The sequence below is a fragment of the Girardinichthys multiradiatus genome, chromosome 6 (assembly GCF_021462225.1).
Source record: "Girardinichthys multiradiatus isolate DD_20200921_A chromosome 6, DD_fGirMul_XY1, whole genome shotgun sequence".
Lineage (NCBI taxonomy): Eukaryota > Metazoa > Chordata > Actinopteri > Cyprinodontiformes > Goodeidae > Girardinichthys > Girardinichthys multiradiatus.
The window spans coordinates 25,335,412-25,355,678 of NC_061799.1; the positions used below are offsets into that span (position 1 = coordinate 25,335,412).

The 20,267-nt window shown below is 38.5% G+C and overlaps 1 protein-coding gene across 1 annotated transcript in view; it reads right to left on the bottom strand.

The window, feature by feature from the left end:
* cdh2 (cadherin 2, type 1, N-cadherin (neuronal)) overlaps positions 1 to 20,267 on the bottom strand; it is a 92,682-nt gene that overhangs the window by 17,764 nt on the left and 54,651 nt on the right. Inside the window, exons 4-14 of the mRNA XM_047367177.1 lie at positions 16,736 to 16,903; positions 15,244 to 15,399; positions 12,905 to 13,049; positions 12,568 to 12,740; positions 11,430 to 11,567; positions 10,799 to 10,984; positions 8,840 to 9,093; positions 6,046 to 6,188; positions 4,826 to 5,059; positions 3,678 to 3,911; positions 3,320 to 3,459 (exon numbers count right to left, since the gene is read on the bottom strand). Coding sequence (XP_047223133.1) covers positions 3,320 to 3,459; positions 3,678 to 3,911; positions 4,826 to 5,059; positions 6,046 to 6,188; positions 8,840 to 9,093; positions 10,799 to 10,984; positions 11,430 to 11,567; positions 12,568 to 12,740; positions 12,905 to 13,049; positions 15,244 to 15,399; positions 16,736 to 16,903 — 1,971 coding nt within the window. The remainder of the gene's footprint in view (positions 1 to 3,319; positions 3,460 to 3,677; positions 3,912 to 4,825; positions 5,060 to 6,045; positions 6,189 to 8,839; positions 9,094 to 10,798; positions 10,985 to 11,429; positions 11,568 to 12,567; positions 12,741 to 12,904; positions 13,050 to 15,243; positions 15,400 to 16,735; positions 16,904 to 20,267) is intronic.

Genomic DNA, 20,267 nt, shown 5'->3' on the forward strand with positions numbered 1-20,267 from the left:
AGTTTTCTTTTCCCTTTCGTATATAAATGAAAAGATCAATTGAATTCTCATAAATCCATGTCATTCAGGGATAGAGCCAGCACTCTGGTTACTTAGCTTGACAAAATGGAAACATATGTGCCGGCCACCAGATTGTGTGTCCTTTGGCAGGCTCTCTCCTCCTCTCATTTTGGGGTTAAGTAGCTTAAATATACAGTACCACCTTTCTCATTTAAGTTTCAGTAATAACATTTGGATTTGGATGAGGTGATTACTTCCTTTGGTTTGGTGTCATTAGAACCAGGTCATGATGGCTACAACAAGCTTATTTTGTGTAAAAACTAAATTAGAATGATTTCCTTAAAAATGCTATTAGCGCAACGTCATGACCTTTTATTTGGAGAAAACACTTTCTGAAAAGGTTCTGATTTGATTTACTTGTTAAACAGATTGGGGAAGAAAATAAATACAGCCTTTTTGTCTCCCAGCCCACTATCAAAAGGTAAATATGAATCAAATCAATCTAAGGTCATTTTTAAGGAGATTAATTACCAGTTTCTTCTTTTTCTCCTGTCTCTGAACGGAATCTGTGCACAACCGCTTCTCAATTTATTATTCCTACGCTTTTTTTCCTCCTTTTTCCTCCTTTTACCATTTCCAGGGAGCGAAAGCTGATCACCTGTCTGCCTTTGATGAAATGAGGCCTATACAAAGCCGTACCAACCAGGACGATGACAGCGGCAACTAAAATCACATTCTGTGAGAGCACCCAGTGGTCTGACACTTTAATTTCTTCCCCAGCGGGAGATAGGAGGAACAGAGGTGTGCATTATTAAGACTACATCGCTAGGAAAGTCAGGCCCATTTTTTACCCAACACTGACTCCACTTCCCATTCCACAGACAAGACCATTTTCTCCGGACGCCCTGGCCTTCTCTGCCCAACGGCAGGCTTGTTTTTCCTCAATAAAATCACTGCACCCACTCGTTTGCCTTTGAGGGGTGTTATGTGCCACAGTTTCTCTTTTCAACACGTTCTGGTCCACAGGTTTGTGCATTTTATGAGTGAGGCTGAGAATGTTAATAGACAAATGGGTGTTCTCCCTCCTGCCTAATCACCGGCAGATGTGTAATGGCTTTCCAGTCGTATTGTTACCTTAGACAGGGCTTCATTATTGCACCCCAGCAGATGTCTGTCTCTAAATGACATCAGCTCACCAATTACACGTCTCCGAGGCTAATTTGGCACCGCGATGGGTCAGGATGGGGTCTCCCGCACATTTCTGTTATACCTAAGCTACCAAAGCACTTCTGCCAGCAGCAGGAAAATAGCCCATTTGGTATAATCCTGCCTTTTTTATGAAATGATTCCGTTCTGCTAACAAGGGGTTATTAGGACAATTCAATTCTGTGTGTGTCTGATCAGTGCAGGAGAATACAGAGATGGGACATTATTGATGCCAGTGGCACTGCATTTTTATTGTTTGTGTGTGCATTAGAGCTGTGAAGCGGGAAGCTGTTCCAGTTGACAAAACATTTCCAATACTTCCAGAACCAATTGGATCAAAATGTATTTGCCTTATTGATTCCAGTCTTTGATTCCCAGCTTCCTTTGAGGGGAGAAAAATAACAATCTTCCATTTTCAATATAAAAAAATAGAGTACAATATAAAGAATAATCTTCAATTTGAATGACTTAGGTGCATCTTGGAGCAACAGAAAAAGCAGAAATATTACAAGAAAGAAACCCAGTAAATGTACATACATATGCTTGCAGAAAGCTTGTAAGAGGTGCTCTTTGTCCCTATGTTGATTCAGCCAAACTGTGTGTGTGCGTCAGAGATGGTACTTGAATAACCCTCCCCAATAATGAGAAAACATTTGCCTTTTATTATGTTTTCAATGGCAGTGTACTTGTTAGGAGAGTGGTATGTTCCAAGAAAACATTACAATAAGACTTCAAAAATAACCAATAGCTTATTTACCTCAGATTATTGGTTAAATTCAACATAGGAACTCTATCCAAACAAAATCTAAGATAGATTTCGGATTAAAATCAAACTGGAATAATAATAATAATAATAATAAAGAATAAAGAGAAACAGGAACACTAGTGCCTACAGCATTCACACTAATTAAATCCTACTACTAGGACTGTCATGGACATATTTCAATCTAAAATAAAACAAGATCTATCTAAGGGTTGATATCACACTTGATGTATGGAAATTAATATTTCAAATTGTGATCTTAACTAAAGTTATTTCAGTTTATCCAACATTTACAGGCACCCTGAAGTGTAAAAAAAATGTGTCATATAGTACTAAGATTGAGCTTTTCCACAACAAACACCCCTGGTAGGTTTGGGATAAAACAAACCAAAAATATGTGGAAGGGCACCTCCTACCCAATGTTAAGTGCAGCAGTGGACCCATGATGCCGTGGGCCGGTTTTCCTAAAATGACCCTGGAAACTTCAAAAATGCATGACATCATAAACTATTAGAAATACCACGATATTTTAAATAGTCTGCTGGACTCTTTCACTGAATTGAAAACATGTCAAAGGGTCTTTCAGGTTATCCTTCTTAATGGCTATCTTAGTCCCCAGACCAGAATGAGCCTTAGAGAGGATCCAGAACTCTGGATGATCTGGAGTGACCGTGCAAAGCGAATAGGTAAAGACTCACCTATTCTCCTCTTCCTAAATGCTCCAATCTTGGCTATAGTTTATATGAGAAGAGCAAGTGCTCCCCTATTGCCAAAAGAGGGTTGTACAAAGTATTAACAGCAGGGGTACCAATAATTGTACTACTGGTGATTTTGTTAAAAACAACTAACTTTTACAGTGAAAATTCCCCCCACTGAAGAGATGCAAAAGTTTCAGTATATTTCAGGATAATATGACATTTTTTCTGAGATCTTTTCAAACATCTTTACCAGGGTGTCTAATGTAATTTTCAAATGAATTATGTACAATGCTAATGGAAGAAGTCCTTGGAAACAAGCATTTCTCAGTTACTGTAAGAATGTTCAGCTATATGTTTTACAGAAAAAAAAAAAAATCACAATAATCCAGACTATTTAATAACAAAAGTTTCATCAGATTGACTAACTCTAAGCAGCTAAATAAGTCTCAATCTCAACAGCTTCTATTCACATGCAGATGAAAGGTTTTTTGGATCCTGCCAGGAGAAAGAAACCAGACCATGCAGCATGGACACAAAGGTTTCTGCAGCAATCATAAACCTTTATTCTAGCTTCCTATTGAGGTGAATAAAACTGATCTAATAAAAAATAACCACTAAGGGAAATAGGATAACATGAAATAGTAACCCTTACCTGATCTTCCTCTCCGCCACCTTCCTCATCATACTTCAGAATATTGTCCCTCACATCATCTTCAGGATCGATAAGAAGCTGTTTGGCCTGACGCTCTTTGTCACGCCGCTTCATCCACACCACAAACATCAGCACTAGAACTAAATAATACAGCAACAGAGAAGAAAGTAAACAACTTGCAATTTGTTGTTGAAATGTAGTCAGATCTGATATTTTAGGAGCTGGGATGTGGGCTTGATCAAGTCTATTTATCAGGTAATCCGACAGTAATCTAGTGATATCTTGGACCGCTTCCTTCATAATCCCCATCTTCACTGGTGTGATGTAGAGTTGGAGAGGAAAATGCTAAAATACTCACTGAGAAGGATGATGATGCAGAGGAGGATGGATATAATGGCTCCTGTGCCCAGACCAGCAGCCATAATGTGCTGCTGGTCAGTGCAGTCTCCGTTCATATCGCACTGGCACACTTTAATCCGCAGGTAGGAGGTATTGGACATGGGCAGGTTGCCCGAGTCTGTGATTATGATGGGGACCTCATAGATCCCACTTTCAAGGTAGCCAATCTTCAGGCTCATCTGAGCATATTCACCTAAAGAAAATGAAGAGGAACAGGGGAAAAAGTCAGTATGATATGATTCTAAATGTATCCTTAGAAGAAATACATTTGGAAAGATGACATTAAAGATTAAGCAGGTCAGTGCATTTTAATATAAACTAATAAATTTGTTTTTCGGAGATCAGGTTTTTCACACGAGATTTATTCCAAAACTGGGAAGTCATTTGTACAGATCCTGTTCACACCGTGATTACACTCCTTTTATCACAAATATGCAGCATAAATTCCCACCTGGAAGTTGCATCAGCATATCTAATCCAAAACATGGTCAGGATTTGGATTTGAAGCATATAAATCTTCTGAATACCTTTTGATAATGCTGCTTAGGCTAAATTCCCAGCAGCGATAATCCAAACGCTATTATCCTATTAAGATTTATTCACTGCGTTTCATCTCCCACTATCTAATAGCTAAACACATAACAAATGAGCTCCTTCGCTTGTGCTTTTGTTTTAAATTAGCATAAATAATTCAAACCTATTTGGTAAGATTAATAGATTACTATATAGGTCTGATACCTCCAAGGTGTGCTTTTTACCAACAGTTAAACATGTTTCCCAAGTTTTGCTCAGGCTAATTGAAGATTAAACCCTTAAAGCTTGACTGAACAACAAACCGCTGAGCAATCAACCTTGTTTTTGGTTTGAAACTTTTATGGCTCTCACATGCCACTTATTGCAAAAAAAAAAAAAATAAATACCACATTCTTTTCTGCTTTATTGTAACAACCTCAAAGAGCAAAGCAAAAAAGCTGACTCATCATCTCTGACAATCTGGGAACAGCAAATTGAAGATTAAATTAATCTCATTATCCCAGGGGGGTTTAAACCAGCACAAATGGCCCCTGCATGAATCCGATCAGGATTTCAGATTGTTCCGTATCTCACCGCTTATTCTTGTTATGGTCCAGTTCCTCCTGACGTCCGAGGGCCTGTGGGCCAACTCGAAGGCAAACGGGCCTGCGTTGGGGATCAAGTCCCCATCGAGCGCCGTGATGTTGATGGCATTTGGTTCGGGCTTTTCACATATCTCTGCCTCCTGGGGGAACACCTTTGGTGCGTTGTCGTTGATATCCACCAAATAGATCTGAAGGGTGCCTGTTCCGCTTGCTTTTTTCTCGCCTGGATAGACAAACACAGCCCTTAATCAAATACAAAAAGGATTTCTGAGAAATATCTACACTTTTACATGCTGAAAGATATGCTACTGAATCTGCAACTCTCGTTTTACAATCATTATAGAGTCAGTAGAGGACACTAAAAGTATAGAGTTTCTTCGCTGGCTCTCTAAATCAGTTTTTACTCTACTGGAAGAAGTCCCAAACTGCATACTGATCTGAGAGTCTAATCTCAAGTGAAGAGGTGCAAAGAAAGAGGTGGATATCAGAACATTTGCTGTGTGTGTTTCTTTGTGTTCCAAAGAACGTCTTCCTGACGAAGGACGCAGGATAGGAATACTAAAGCACACAAACAGAGCCCACTGTCGCTCCTCTCAGGCTCCTCTATGTATTCACCCAGCTAAGAGGCTTTTTTACCATTCAGGCCACGCTCAAAGGAGCTAGTCATCCAATCCTGACCCATTAATGCTGAGAAACCTCTTTATTGGTAGAGTTTTTAAGCCTATTGGCCTAAGCTATGCCCCACAGAACAGGGTAAACCTGAACAGAGGTAAATCCTGCCAGTGCAAATAGAAGGTGAAAACATCCACATGCTGGATGATTCTGGGGATTGCTAACATATTAACCTTCAAGTAAAGCGGTCAACGCTGCCAAGTGCCATGTTCGTGATCGTGCTTCAAGCTTGGAGAACACCTTTGTGACTTGTAAACAAGGTGGATGCTTCAGGTAAAGAAGCATTACAAAAATCAGTCAAAAGGATGCTAGGTGGAAGACTGACCCTTGAGAGCTGGACTACATTAGACACCCACTGGGCTTCTGTCTGAAAAAGGAGGCATTAGCTTCCCCTGAACACTCTGGCAGTAATGGGGTTAAAAAAAAAGGTGCTTGTGTAACAGTCTGACTAAAACATCCAGAGCATAAAACCTGTGCATCACAGAAGCTCAACAAGGCATTTCTGGCAACTGCAGAATCGCTTTTATGCTTACATACCGTTGTCAGTGGCCAGGAATGTTGCATTGTATAAGCTGTTCTTCACATAGGGCGACTCTCGGTCCAAAATGGCAATTGTTTTAATCCGACCAGTGTTTTGGTCAATCATCAGCCAATTGGCTGGATCTGAGAGCTTGGAATATCTGAAGCAAGAAAAGACAGATTTCAGTTTAGCTGTTAGCGGTCTTGTCTGTTGTAGAAATCAATTTATTTTAGAGTTTATGTAGCAAACTGTGAATAAAACTGTCAACTTGTTTTGTTAATGGAGAATACTTCAGACATCATTTTACATAGCTCCTCCAGCTACTGAGAGAAGCAAAACAGAAACAACCTAGCTTGTTTCAGTTCCTCAAATTCAGTTGCAGGAAAAGCTTCATTTCATTTATTTTCAAGTTGACTTGAACTGAGCTATTATTAACAATTACAAAAAAAAAGAAAACATTTGTTAAAAGAACAAGACAAGCTGGTGGTTTAGTGTCATTTTAACAGGAAAAAATACATAGTTGGCGACAATGGTTGTGTTGATTAAGTCAAAAAATAAAGAAAAGTTTTAAATTGCTTGTGTGGCAGTATTTTAAGTGCTCTGTACTAAGAAACTATGGAAGAGTGTCCAACAAAATGTGAAAAATTAGTATGCATTGCGAGAATACCGCGATAGGCTAATCGTTGCCACTAATGGTGCTGAAGTTGGTATGTGCCTTGGAGCCTTCCACCAGAACTAAACTCAAGAGTTATTGAACAGATTTAAATGAGTCTAGGCTTCATTTGATCATCTCTAGTTCAAAATTTACACGACTTAGACGGATCATTCATAAACTTGATAATTCTACACTTCGTAAAAACACAAAAATGGGAGTGCCTTCAATCCTGTCTTGCCATTAGGACCACCTTAGAATAAGAATTAAAAAGACAGTATATAGGTTAGTCATACCTAGGCTCATTCTAAGATGATAGATTCTCTAAAACATGAGCTTTGGATTGTGATTCTGCTGCTGTAAATACCCACTTGCTACATTACAATTTCATGTTTCAGATAGTACCTTAGGGGTTTATGTCCCTAACAAATTTGGGGACCTTTTCGAGCTAAGTTTTGTTCCACTTTTTGGATGGGTTTTGGCAGGACCTTGACAGGCTCAAATTGTCCGTTACTGGGCGCACTGATACTATTAAAATGAATGTGCGTAATGTGTCCTGCTTTTTATCCCAGCTTCTTTTTTTTCACAAACTGGATGCAATCCTTTCAGAATTTATTTGGAATAAAAACCCTCTGAGAATTCACAAGCTTTATCTTCAGAGAGCCAACAGCACAGGTGGGACGGCCTTACTGAACGATACGTTTTATCATTGGGCAACCAATATTTGTGTTTTTCAATACTGGCTATGGAAAGTTCTTTCGTGGGAACGTTCCAGCCTGGCCGAGATCGGAAGCCTCTTCCTGCATGACGTCCACAATTGGCCGCTTTGGTTTATACACCAAAAGACCTACTTAGACCAGAATTCTATAAGAATGCAATAGTTAAATCTACCTTAGGAATTTGAAATTAGTTTCTGCTTCATTTTAGGCTACACTTCTTCTCTTTACAGGCTCCTGTTGCTAAGAATCCTTCTTTCCAACCTTCAGTCATCAATGGGGCATTCTCTCTTTGGTCCAATCTTGGCATTCAGTCATTCAATGACATTTACTTCGATGGCACCTTTGTCTCTTTCCAAAAGCAGTCAAATAAGTTTAGTCTCCCTAAAACTCACTTCTCTCGCTATTTGCAGGTTCGAAGTTTTAACAAAAAGAAAACCTCTGGATTTCATTTGAAATGAATTCATAGGATATTGATGTCCTTTTGTCATCTCTGCCAACATTAAAGGGCCACATCTCATGCCTGTACGAGAGGATATGTTAATTTCGTGTTATGTCATTATTGACTCTCTAGGGAGCTTGTAAGCAGGAATTGGGCTATGTTATTACTGTGGGACAATATGCTTCTTTGGGTACATAGTTTCTCTCTGTGCACCAAACATGGACTTATGCAATGTAAAATCTTGCATTGTGTCCACTGGAAAAAAGCAAGGCATTCTCGAGTGTGTCCTAATACAAGACCTGCCTGTGACCACTGCCATCAAGCACCTGCTTCACGTTTTCCTATGTTCTGGTCCTGTCCATCACAACAACAGCATTGGACCCTGTTAAGTTCAGTTAATTGGTGGTTGTTTTAATTGAAAAAGAAAATTTGAATGAATCTAAAAAGTAACGCAATGTGTAAAGAGATCTTTGTCCCGGTCTTCCACCAATGATTTCCGGTTGTACATCATTTAAAGGCTGATGCTTTAATTTAATTCAACTGCTCAGCATAGAAGACATTTACACAAGGCAGCACTTTAACTGTCTTTATTAGAAGGAACAGGGTTCTAAGACAAGAAAAGCTGGTGGGCATTTCATTTTAACTTCAATACTGATTAATGCTTGGTAAGGAAAAAAAGAGCAGTTTTATATTTAAGGTTGAATTAAAAGACATGACTAGTGCAACTAAGATTTACTCTCTAAAACCTTTTTTCTTGAAGAAAAATATTAATTTATCATAAACGGTGTCAAGTTGGTAAAAACGTAAGATCGGGTCGATTTAACTTCTGAATTAAACAGAAATCCAAAAAACAAGAACCTTTGAGAAGCTCTGTTCCTGGTAATAGGAACAATGAATCACAGTCAGTTAAAGCTCAAATATATTGCTTGGAATGCCACATATGTAAACTAAAGTCTTTAATTTTAACAATGCAGGTCTTCTTTTAACCACATACTGCATACCTGATGGTTTGCTCCATGTATCGATCTGGATCCTGCGCCGTGAAAATGGTCAGAGTCGACTCTGGCATCATTCCCTCTTCCAGCTTGATAAGTTTGGGGTTGGGATCAAAGTAAGGACTCTCATTGACGTCTTTTACTCTGATGGAGACTGTGGCGGTGGACTGTCTGGGAGAGTGAATGCCTCTGGCCAGAGGAACCTCATTTCTCGCTTCCACTGTCAGCACATACGTTCTGGTGATTTCATAGTCAATGGGCTGGAAAACAGTGAGTAGGAGAATAAAGACTTGGAGTGAAGATACAAGTTATCACTGTGTTCGTATGATACAGAGTTCAGAGCAACTCAAAAAAAAAAAAACACACTCTTTTCATCTAGCATAAAAAATATTGTGATAGCCAGGACATATGAATAAACAGACAAAATCCTTTTGTAATCAGTTCAAAGAAACAAAGCTGATATGAGTTCAACAACCATTTTTAAACAGTTAAAATATGACAGGACATTTAAAAACAAAATAGTTAATAATGGAAATCTTGATAGATAGTCTTAAGAAAAAATATTAAAGATCTGTCAAATATTGTAATAGTAAAAAACAAAAACGCTTATTGAGCACAATGCATTTACTTTTCTGTTTACAGAGTAACATAAGTATAAGAAGCTGAAGCTGATGTCGGGTCGTTTTCAAGCAGCTAAAAGTGCTTTTCTTGTAAGCAAGGGTATAGTGCATGAGCCTTCTTTCAGCCAGCTGAATAGTAGTGCTAAGCAACAAGTGGAGGAAGGGAGTGCTGCCATTGGGAATGGGTCTGTTTGGGAAGTCATGGTGTGGAAACTCAAGGAGCGCAACCCACTAATCTTTACGTAATGCTTTTTTGAAAGTACAGTGGCAAGCTACCAGGCTAAAATGGCACTACAACGCTACAACTGAGCCAAAGGCCTGGCTATTTGGTCAGCTAATATTAGCTTGTTAGACTCCCACTGTTCCTCTATAAAGACCAGAACCATAAAGAGATAATATTCAACGCTCTAAAAAGATTTTATTCAGATATTTTGTTTTAGTCTTCCACCCCTGTGTACATCAGATAAAATATAAAAAATATGCTGTTTTAGCTGAAACTGATTTTAAATTTATCTCACTCTTCGTTACTAAAGTGCAATTTTTTTTCTTCAGCATCTTATTAAAAAAAGGACCGCAGTGAAGGTATGATAGAACATTTTCATCGTAACGGTTTAATACTTTGTCTAATTTGAAACCGTTAAACAGTCCATGCCTTTCATTTATACAAAAATGCAAAAGAATATAAAAACCATTAAGATTTGGATTTTAGATATTTACAGTTAAGCCCAAATTATTCATACACTCAAACATTTTTGATTTCATGTAATCTTTTAACTTTACCACCATGTTTTTTCAGACTGGACATTAGAAGGTTTTGAAGTGGCCCAGCAAAGGTTCTGAATTGACTCTGATGGAGAATCTGGGGGGGGAGCTAAAGATTAGGGTGATGACAAGGAAGCCTTCCAACCTCAAAACTTGGAAATCATCACCAAGCATTAATTGGTCAGCAATACATGTGGGGTTGCTTCCTGTAATGCCAATAAAGATTTCTCTATTGATTATGGAGAAGGGTATAAAAAATTTGATATGACATACATAAAATATATTTTTTTTGTCAAATTGATATTCATTTTACATGGTTTTGTTACTTTTTGAGAGATGCACATATTATTTACAATCATAAACTTCTAGGCTTAAAAAAATTTATTTAAATCTAAATGTGCTAAATACGTTTACCATTAACTGTATATTCCTCCAAATAAGTGAAAAAAGATAAACAGACAATGAGGGTTTAACTTTCTCTGCCTTAACTTCAGTTATTTAATCATGAAATGCCAACATTCTTGCAACAAAATATTCAGCACATCTCTTTGAGCTGAAAGAGGAATTTGAAGACGTCATTTACCTTGACCACTGTTACCAGACCCTCATTAGTAGTTGGATCGGTGGGCACCGAGAACTTGCCGGTGGGGTCGCCCCCGGTGATTTTGTACACTGCATTCCAGGCAGGTGTGTTGGGCTGGTCCTTGTCAGTCACAGACAGGTTGGCCACTATAACATTCACGGCATTCTCAGGCACCTCCCCAAAAAACTGCATAAATAAACCACAAATGTAAGGTACAGAGAGCTGTTAGCGATACTGCACTGTTCCCTTGGCTCACAAAGCACAGCAGGACCAATCAAGGGTAAACAGACATCCAAGGTAACTTATCATCTGGTCACGGTGTTCTCATTCCCTGTGCTTCCCTGATAGCATAACAGCAGCATTACAAATTTCTTTGATTTGCAAGCCTGGTAAGTGCCATTTTCACTGAGGCAGACATTTCTGCAGTTGTACGTGTCAACATTTGGAGTAGGATATAACACTTTACACATGGCTGGCGACTTGTGTATATGTATAGTTACAGAGATGCTAGGCAAGCAAAACCAGGTAAGTGAGCAGAACTGACGGTTGAGGGCATACACTGAATGCTTGGATAAAATGAGGAACCTTAAGTCTGTTACAGTGGAATCTCAGATAAGAGCTTGTTTCTTACCATTTCAGCGGTAAACTCTGGCGGATTGTCATTGATGTCGGTGACTCTGATGACAGCAGTGGCTGTGTTGGACAGGCCGTACATGGGGTTACCCTCCATGTCAGTTGCCTGGATGATCAAAGTGTACTGAGGCACTTTCTAGAAGAGAAGAAAAGGAGAAATAATGGCATAATTGGAGAGTTAGAGCAAAACGATTTGGAATTATACTGTATTTATAGCTTTACAAAGACATAATTGCCAGATTACTTCACTAAATTCTATTCTACTTCACAACTATCTCTAATAAGATAGTTGTGTGGTGTACATTTGCACTGTGTTAAATTATTTCTACAGAGATGAAACAAATGTGACTAGTCCAACATCTTAATTATGATGATAAATGACAAGTTTTTCAAATGATTTTGACTTCCTCCTCAGGGGCTAATGAGAGTTTGTGAGCGTGCGCGTGCCAGACGCAGAACGAACACCTCCATAAAGGGGACAAATGACTCTTTTCACATTAAAAACCGCTCAGGTGATGGACCAGTTGCTAGGTAATGAGAGGCAGGGAAATTACTTTCATGGTGGCGACTTGCGGACATAAAACGGTGGCCCCAGGGTGGAAGTGATTTAGCAGCCAACTCAGCCAGATTGCCCTCACAAGGTTTCGGCTACGAAGCTCCAGCTGTATACATCATTTTATTTATTTTCCTCAAACAGCCGCGCGATCCTAATTTATAGAGTGTGGTAACCTTTGCAGCATGGGTAATGGAAAGAATAAATATGTAAAATAAAATGTTGTCTTTAGAAAAAAAAAACAGAATAGGTGGGAAAGAAACATTTGGTTGCTTGGTGATGCATGGTGCCTCCTTGTAAGAGTAATAAGTGTGAAACAACCAAGCCAACTTCTACTTCTCATTTAAGCAAAATTTGCTGTGGCTCATTAGTTCTCAGACAGTTTGAATATTAACAGCTAAACTCTAACCGCCTCTTTAAAAACTCAGTCCACTCCTGATAATATAGAAACACGATTCAGTGAAAAAGAGCAAGAAGCAAAAGGAGAAAATACTATTCCTGGGTGTAGCGGGTCATATAAAATGTGTAAACATTTGTCTGAAGAAACAAAACACGACCCCCCCAAAAAATAAGCAATAAATACCTCTCTGTCCAGGCCTGCAGCCACTGTAATGATGCCTCCAGTTTTGTTGTTGATCGTGAACATATTAGAGGACGGACTCTCTGGATTCTGAGATAAGATCTTGTATCGAAGCATGCCATTTGCCGTTTTGGGGTCGTCTTTGTCAATAGACGTTACAGTCATAACAAAAGTTCCTTTGAGACAGGGAAAAAGTATATTTCATGTGACCATTTATTTAGTTATTGTTAATCAAAATTCAGTGTTCATCTTTCTAGCCTTGAAATACAGTATTAGTACAGGCTGGTATTGTAGCAACATTGAAGCTGGAGAAAAAGACATCCATGAAATAAAACCTTACCTGGTTTGGAACCTTCTGGAACAGTTCCATTCCAGATTTGGTGGGTGAACTCAGGTCTGTTGTCATTCATGTCAATCACGTTGATTACAATATCTATGGGGTTTTCCACCTGGTTGCCATTCAGGTCTACTGCATGAGCTCTCAACTGGATGAGAAAAAGAAGTAACAATAAAAACATGTGGGTTGTAGAATGGTTCAAACAAGGACTTTAGCCAGCTGTAAATCTACTGATGGGAAAAACAAATACATTATACACCTGTGCTAAACAGACAAACCAGTCATTGAAGTCTTATGAATCAGAAACTCCTGCTGGTGCTGTAATGTCTGTGATTTTGCTGCCACCGGCACACATAACAACCCATACAGGCGTGTTCTACACAGCCAATTTTTTTTAAAGCCTACATATTTTAGTGCGCACAGCTCCCAAAACTGTAATTCAGGCACTGCAGATTATATTATTGAGAAAACAAGTCTGGATTTTTCTTAACAATTTACTAAAGGATGAGTTGTTGGGGAAACAGACAACATTTGTAGGGGAAACACTGAAAGTCTTGAGTTTAAGAAGCAGGAGACTAACTTTTGTGCAAGGTCTGGTTACTCATGGTTGACTGGAAAAGCACTAAAATATGTTCAGAGCAGAATTATTAACAAGTCATTTAAAAAAAAACATGTAACCATGCTAACCTTAGCACTTGAGCAAACTGTCCTGGATAAAAACATTGTCAGTGAGAGTGAGAAACTGGTTTAATAAAGACTGCAGCTATACGTGTTAAAATACATGTTTCAGGTGAACATGTCAGAACATCATAGCAGCTTTTTTAACCCTAGTAACCCTGTGTTGATGCAGCACATTTAGGTTGTCCAGAACATACAAAAAGAAACATAATATATATTACTCTGCTTAAAAACCAATACAGCTGCATACTGATTACTATTGGTGAATTACTAACGATTCGTACACTAATGTAGACCACTTAATACTGATGGAATAGTGTTATTTTTTTACACTTAAAATTAATTTTAACCAGATGCATTGTTTTGTAGATTTCAATCAGGAGTTTTTAAGACCTTTTTTAAGTCCATTATATACATTTCAGATCTACATGAATTACAAGAGAAAACGTAAATAAAACAATAAACAGCTCAATATTTTTTATTTACCTTACCAATCACATCCAGAGCTTTTACACCAACATTTTTCCATCTTCAATGCCTTAAAAAGGTTACTTATAACACGTTTTTGCCAACTGTTTAAATCCCTGGTTTAAAGCCAGAACAGGCTAAATGATATACTTTCACATAAGCTAGTAGTGGATAAAGTAATGAAAACAAAATCACACAATACACCAGTTCACTGCAAGCTGAAAGCATCTTTTTGTCAAAGAAAAAAAAAAGTTGATGGAACAACCACTAAATATACATGGAATATAAAATGTGGATATATTAAGTGTTCTTTAAAAAGCCTAAAATGAAGATTGTTTAACTGAAGATACTTTAGGACTTAAACCTTGCAGAAACAATGTTATACTTGGAGGACTGGACTAGGACTCTGCATGGGCAAATGTGTCATTTTAAATGATTGGTAAAAAGACGTCCTTACAACAACCAGTGTTGCTGATCTGTAAAAGTGTGAGAAATATTAATTAATATTAAACAGCTGAAAAAATGTTTAATCAGACATGAGGGATCACAGAATCCATCTTTAGTTATGCCACTTGCTCTGTCCTCACATAGCACAAGATAATAAAAAGAATGTGTATTGGGATGCCTCATTCAAAGTCAACATGAAAAGTATCTAATTTTTTATGTATGTCTCTGGAATACATAGATCAAGGTTTGCCAATACAATAAAATCCATGTTTGAACAGTCCATGGGCACCTGTCTGTCTGTCTACAGCTTTCTTTCATTCTCCATCTTATTATGCAGTATGGGTCGAAACAGAACTGTCTACAAGTAACTATAGATTCTGTTAAAGCAAAACTAACCATCATGTCCAAAACATTGTACTCAAGGGCAATTCTTCAGAGAACATTTTGATGACATAAAAACAAAATGTTAACAAATAAAGCAGCTTTAAAACTGAAGGTTATGTTTAAGTATCTAAAACTTTTTTCTCAAAATTCTTCAAATTCTCAGACGGATAAGAAAGATTTCCCTGAGAGACTCTGGCTTTTATCGAGTCTGAGCAGACTGTTTAGGCTACACATGACCCTGGAGCACATGCGAACTGGCTGGAATGTACAGCGTGCAAGAAAGAGACATCTTTTGATAAAACAGTCTGATTTTTTTTTTTTTTTCCCAGATCACTTTGAAATTCTCAATGCAGTGTCTGACTTACATGGAAGTTGGGAATGTGCTCTCGATCGAGGGGCTTGTTGACGTATAGTTCTCCAGAAATGGGATCGATGGTAAAGATTCCGTTTGGGGGCTGGTCAGCACCTGGACCAGTCACGCTGTATCTGAGGGACCGGTTTTTATCATGATCTGAGCGAATCTGTTGGAACAAACATTCAGGTTGAGACTCATCACTTGAGAATCATTCTACATGTCTAAATTCAATCTCTTCATCATTATTGTTCCTAAACATTTTAAAAGGTAATTTTCTGTCAATACACAAATGGATCGGCTCCATTTCAAAATCTGAAGCTCCTAGACCTGTTAGGACATGAAAGGAAATACTACAGTATCCCAAACTAAATCTAGATATTTTTAAAGCACAGTTTGTGAACAACCTTTAGGGAAATAGTTGCTTTAGTGCTTTGTTTTAACCAGACCCAAGAATCACAGCTCCTGTTCAACATGACTTTAACCATCTAGAGTCCCAAAAAAGCCAAGAAATAGCCCTAATTGGATTATTTTTTAATGAATATGCATTTAGTCAGCAAATTAAAAAAAAAACTAATGTCATGGGTAAAATGTTTGTGATGTAGCAAATAAAGATAAAGCACATTATTTCATTTAAATCAAAACCTACCGATTTTGTTCGGCATCATTAGATTTTGCCCATTAAAAAAAAAAGGAAGGAAAGAACCAATAAAACCAAAACAGATAAAGAGATAGAAAGAAAGTCCAGACTTTGAGGCTGCATAGAAGCCCTGTCATCATTGCATTAAACTCCATTAAATGTCCTTTTAGACCAATATTTGCTGTACTAGTTCAGTTTAGCTGCTGTTAGAGAACAAGTATTCATGTAATGCGTTCCTACATTGTTTTGAAGTTCTGTCATAGTCAGACTTTTTGCCCAGTTTTCCTGTAAGCGGAGACCTTCTGTGCCCACACCCTTGATCCATGCTGAGCAAACACTTCCTCCTCCTCCTGTTATCAGCAACTCGAGCCCAGAAACATCCTTCATATAGTCGGATTAAAAATAAAAACTTACATATGGCAATCTCAGGGTTTTGCACTGTGTACGAAAGCTGGTAGAAAACGGATTCTGCTCCTAAGCTGTCCCAAGAGTGTTTTGTGGAACAGCTAACACACAGGACTGTTTTGCGGCTAAAAAAATTGGGAACCTGTCCTTGAGATGTGAAAAAGAGGACTTCAGGATAATACCGGTCAACCAACAATTATCATTTTGAGCACTTCAGATTATAAAGCCTCCCAAACAATACCATGCTGCACAGACTGCTCTGTGCACCACAAGATAAATAACAACCAAAAGGGTGATTAAACTTCCAAAATGTGCTGTACGCATGAATCTACACTATTTGGAACCTGCAAAGTTGTCATATCAAGCAAAAAAAAAGAAAAGAAAAAAGAAGCAGTGTAGAGTTTTAAATCTGAGAGACTGGTGTCTGTATTCATGCATCCGGTGGAGTCTAATACATTACCCGGACAAGCTCCTGTGGGAATGGGCCTCTGGAGTTCTCAGGCACATTGATTGGAGGGATGACCCAGTCTCTTTTTATGCGTTTCAGCGTGCTGTCCGCATTTTGTGATGGAAACACTATTTCCTTTAAAGTTTTGGATATGACTGGAGGGACGGCGCGCTCCTGGACCTGCCAAAAGGAAATGATTTAGTGATTATATATATATGCAGTGCAGTGTGAGAACAGACGTTTTAAACACCCAGGAGGAATAGCTATGTTGGCAGTGCCGATCTGTGGGTTGGTTTGGAACAGACAGAAATAGCTCAACAACGTTTTCACAGCTGGCCAAAGAATTCCTGAAGACTTTGGTAATCCAGTGACTAAGGTCGCTTCTAATACCACTGTGACGTTTGTGGTTTGTGGTCTGAACAGCAGTTGGATTACACATAATGGGAAATGCACATTCATATTTAACTCACAAGGGTGTGTAATTTATTTTTGATGCTTTCACTTTAAGCAAAAGCTGGTAAAAGCAAATAAATGTACCAAGAAATCAGTGGGTAACAGGAATTGGTTTTTAGCTCGACTGGCTACATAGAAACCCAAATACCAAGAGCAAAGTATACCGGAGTCAAATTCCTTGTTTGTGTGCATAAACTTTGCAATAAAGCTGATTCTGACTATGAAATATTCTTATTTCTTTATACAACCAGTGAACACACATTTCAGTGTAGAAGTTATTGGGGGAAGTCAACCACTTTCATTATCAGTGAGGTGCTTAAAATTAAGTTAGAAGAAGCACAAAAAGATGAAACAAGCTAATCAAAACGGACACTACTTTCTACAGAGTCATGTTGGCTATTAATTTAGGTTCCCGCCTCTAAATGGGGAGTGAGACAGCAGATACCAGCAGCAATGCCTGTATTACAGCAAAGCTGCACTACTTGGACCTTTTTGAGCTTTCAAGCTCTGTTGTGGAACATGCTAGACTTGGAAATGTTTGCGGCCTTTTGAAATCTCAGAGTTCAGTTAAGAGTCTATTATCTAGGGCAGTGGTTCTCACACTAGCCCTGCAGTAAAGATTAGGCTCCAGGTACCCCCAGACAAACACACATTTTAATAACAGTAGAGCAACATGACAACAACTTTGTCGAAGAAAAAGGAAAACAAAATGCTCTTATTCACAGGTGCTGAATGACTGGTTGAAAAACATTTTTTATTATGAATCTCATTTTAACTCAAGTTCAGATTCCTAAAATAATAATTAACAAAAAGGTCCCCTGATGGAATTACAACAGGAAAAGCAGGAGGCTTCTTACCAACCATAACCTCAAATCAAATATGGCTGTCTTGCATATAAGGACCACAGTAAAAGCATCACGTTAGCAGTTTTGATTATTTTGATAATTTTAAATCCTTCACATAGTTTGTTATGCAAACTTTTTAAATGTTGCTACAAAATTTGAAAATACAGAGAAATAAATAAGCTAATATGTAGGGGTGCACCGATTGCAGTTTTCTGGCCGATCATCAGTCTTTATAAAGCCTGACCTGCCAATTCCAATTTTGGCTGACACCGATTTTCTTCATAACTGACACTGGCAGGTGTCATAAGGTCACAACGCACCTTCAATGTTCCAATCTTATGTTGTCAACAGTTGTGAACCACGCACATGAAGACGTGATCTGGAGGGCGGGTCTTTCAGTCAGCCCTCTCTCATGGCAGAGCAAAAAAGGACAGCAGTTGATTTTCAGACATTTGCAGAGGTAGATAAGATCGGTTTTAAGTGAAAGTATCGGCTGATCACCCAAAATTAAGGAAATCGGGGCCAGTCGATCAGCCGGCCGATTAATTGGTGCACCTCCCTTTTATGTGCCAATAGTAGTTGGCTTAACCACTATTTGCCAGGTAGTCAGCAAATCACACAGGTGTTTGAACTTGGAAAAGGACCACTTAAGTTCGATTCATCGCCATTCCCATTTCTGACTTTAGAGGTAAATGGATAAGGTAGCCACCATCTTGGCTGCTGGTTCGCTGCCGTCCACTTTCGTTTATACTGGAAGTTCATACTGGGAATTTCCTCTCCTTCCACTTCTGTTTTAAGGTGTTGCAGATAAAGCTACAATCAGTGTGCTTAAGTACCTCATGGCCGTAGGTGCTTATTGGCACCAAATCTCTAAATAATTTCTCACCTTGCAAATAACTGTACAAAAATTTCTTTTGAGCCCCCTTATATGGAGCCCAATGTACCACCATTGGTAGTTGTACCGCAGTTTGAGAAAAAAGGGGCAAAGGAACACACACACTGACCAATATTTACAGTTAGGAATGCTACTATATGCAAATCAGTTTATAATTGATCTCTCCTGTTTTACAGCAACTGCCCTCTCCCACACGTGGTGTGATGTTGCATCTGCTCTGGAAAAAATGACTGCTGGAATCGGCTAACGTTGGTAACGGCAAGTGAAAGCTTTGCAAAAACTAGAGATCAGAAACTGGCAACAAAATTGATTGGTGCAGCTATAATATTTGTTGTGGAGTTAGATTTGCGTTTCAGCCCATCAGCAAACATCATTTATGCTATATAGGAAAAAAAATAATAAAAATCAGAGCTCAGGAAAAAAGTGCTAGTATGCCACTGGAAGATTAAAACTACAAATTCTAAATGTGTAAATAAAATCCTGACCTTACTTAAGACTGACAATGACCTTTTCTGGAAAATGTAACTAAAATAAACTATCTTGGCAACAAACAGGCTTCTATTTAAAATGTTATTCCACACTTCCTTTAAATCCTCGTTCAATCAAACGAGACCATCTGTTCTGGTTTTCTTTTAGGCTTCAAACCGTACATTTGTGAGGGTATGACTTGAAACTCTTTGAAATTGCTTCTGTAGTCTCCCTCCTGCAACACTGGATTGTTTTAAATGGCAGATCTCTTATGTGCTGTCAAGACACACCCACACAGATATACCATCTTCCATAATGGATCTGCCATCCTCCCTCAGCAGTAATGAAAATGATTTAAAACAAAGGAGGTGGTACCTGAAAGCCAGACACTATGCACGCACGTGGTTCAAATTGTCTACGCTGATTCAGAGACTACAGAAGACTGCCAGAAAAAGTTCAAATACCCTTGAACTGAAATAAATGAGAAGGAAAATAGAAAAAGTCAATAAGTCAAATCTGTTAATGTTAACAAACAGATTATTTTTTTATTTACTGCCACTCCCTTTGAATGACCGTAGCCTTGTCTGTTAGTATCTGAACACTGACAGCTTGTTAGGTAGTCGAATATTTCAAACTACAACGAAGCGCCTTGCGCAAACACAGAAATTAATTACCACCTTTTCACCTTATAACATGACTCACATCCCACACTCCTCCTCTAACATCTGGGGAGATGTCACAGAGCTTCCACTAATCATGTTTGAAATCCGATTATACCGCTTTCCCACACTGAAAATGCAGAGAAGGCAAGCGGACAGATAGTGAAGGAGCATGCCTCAGAAATATCTATTACCCTATTAAAATGGCTGCGAGTGAGACCAGT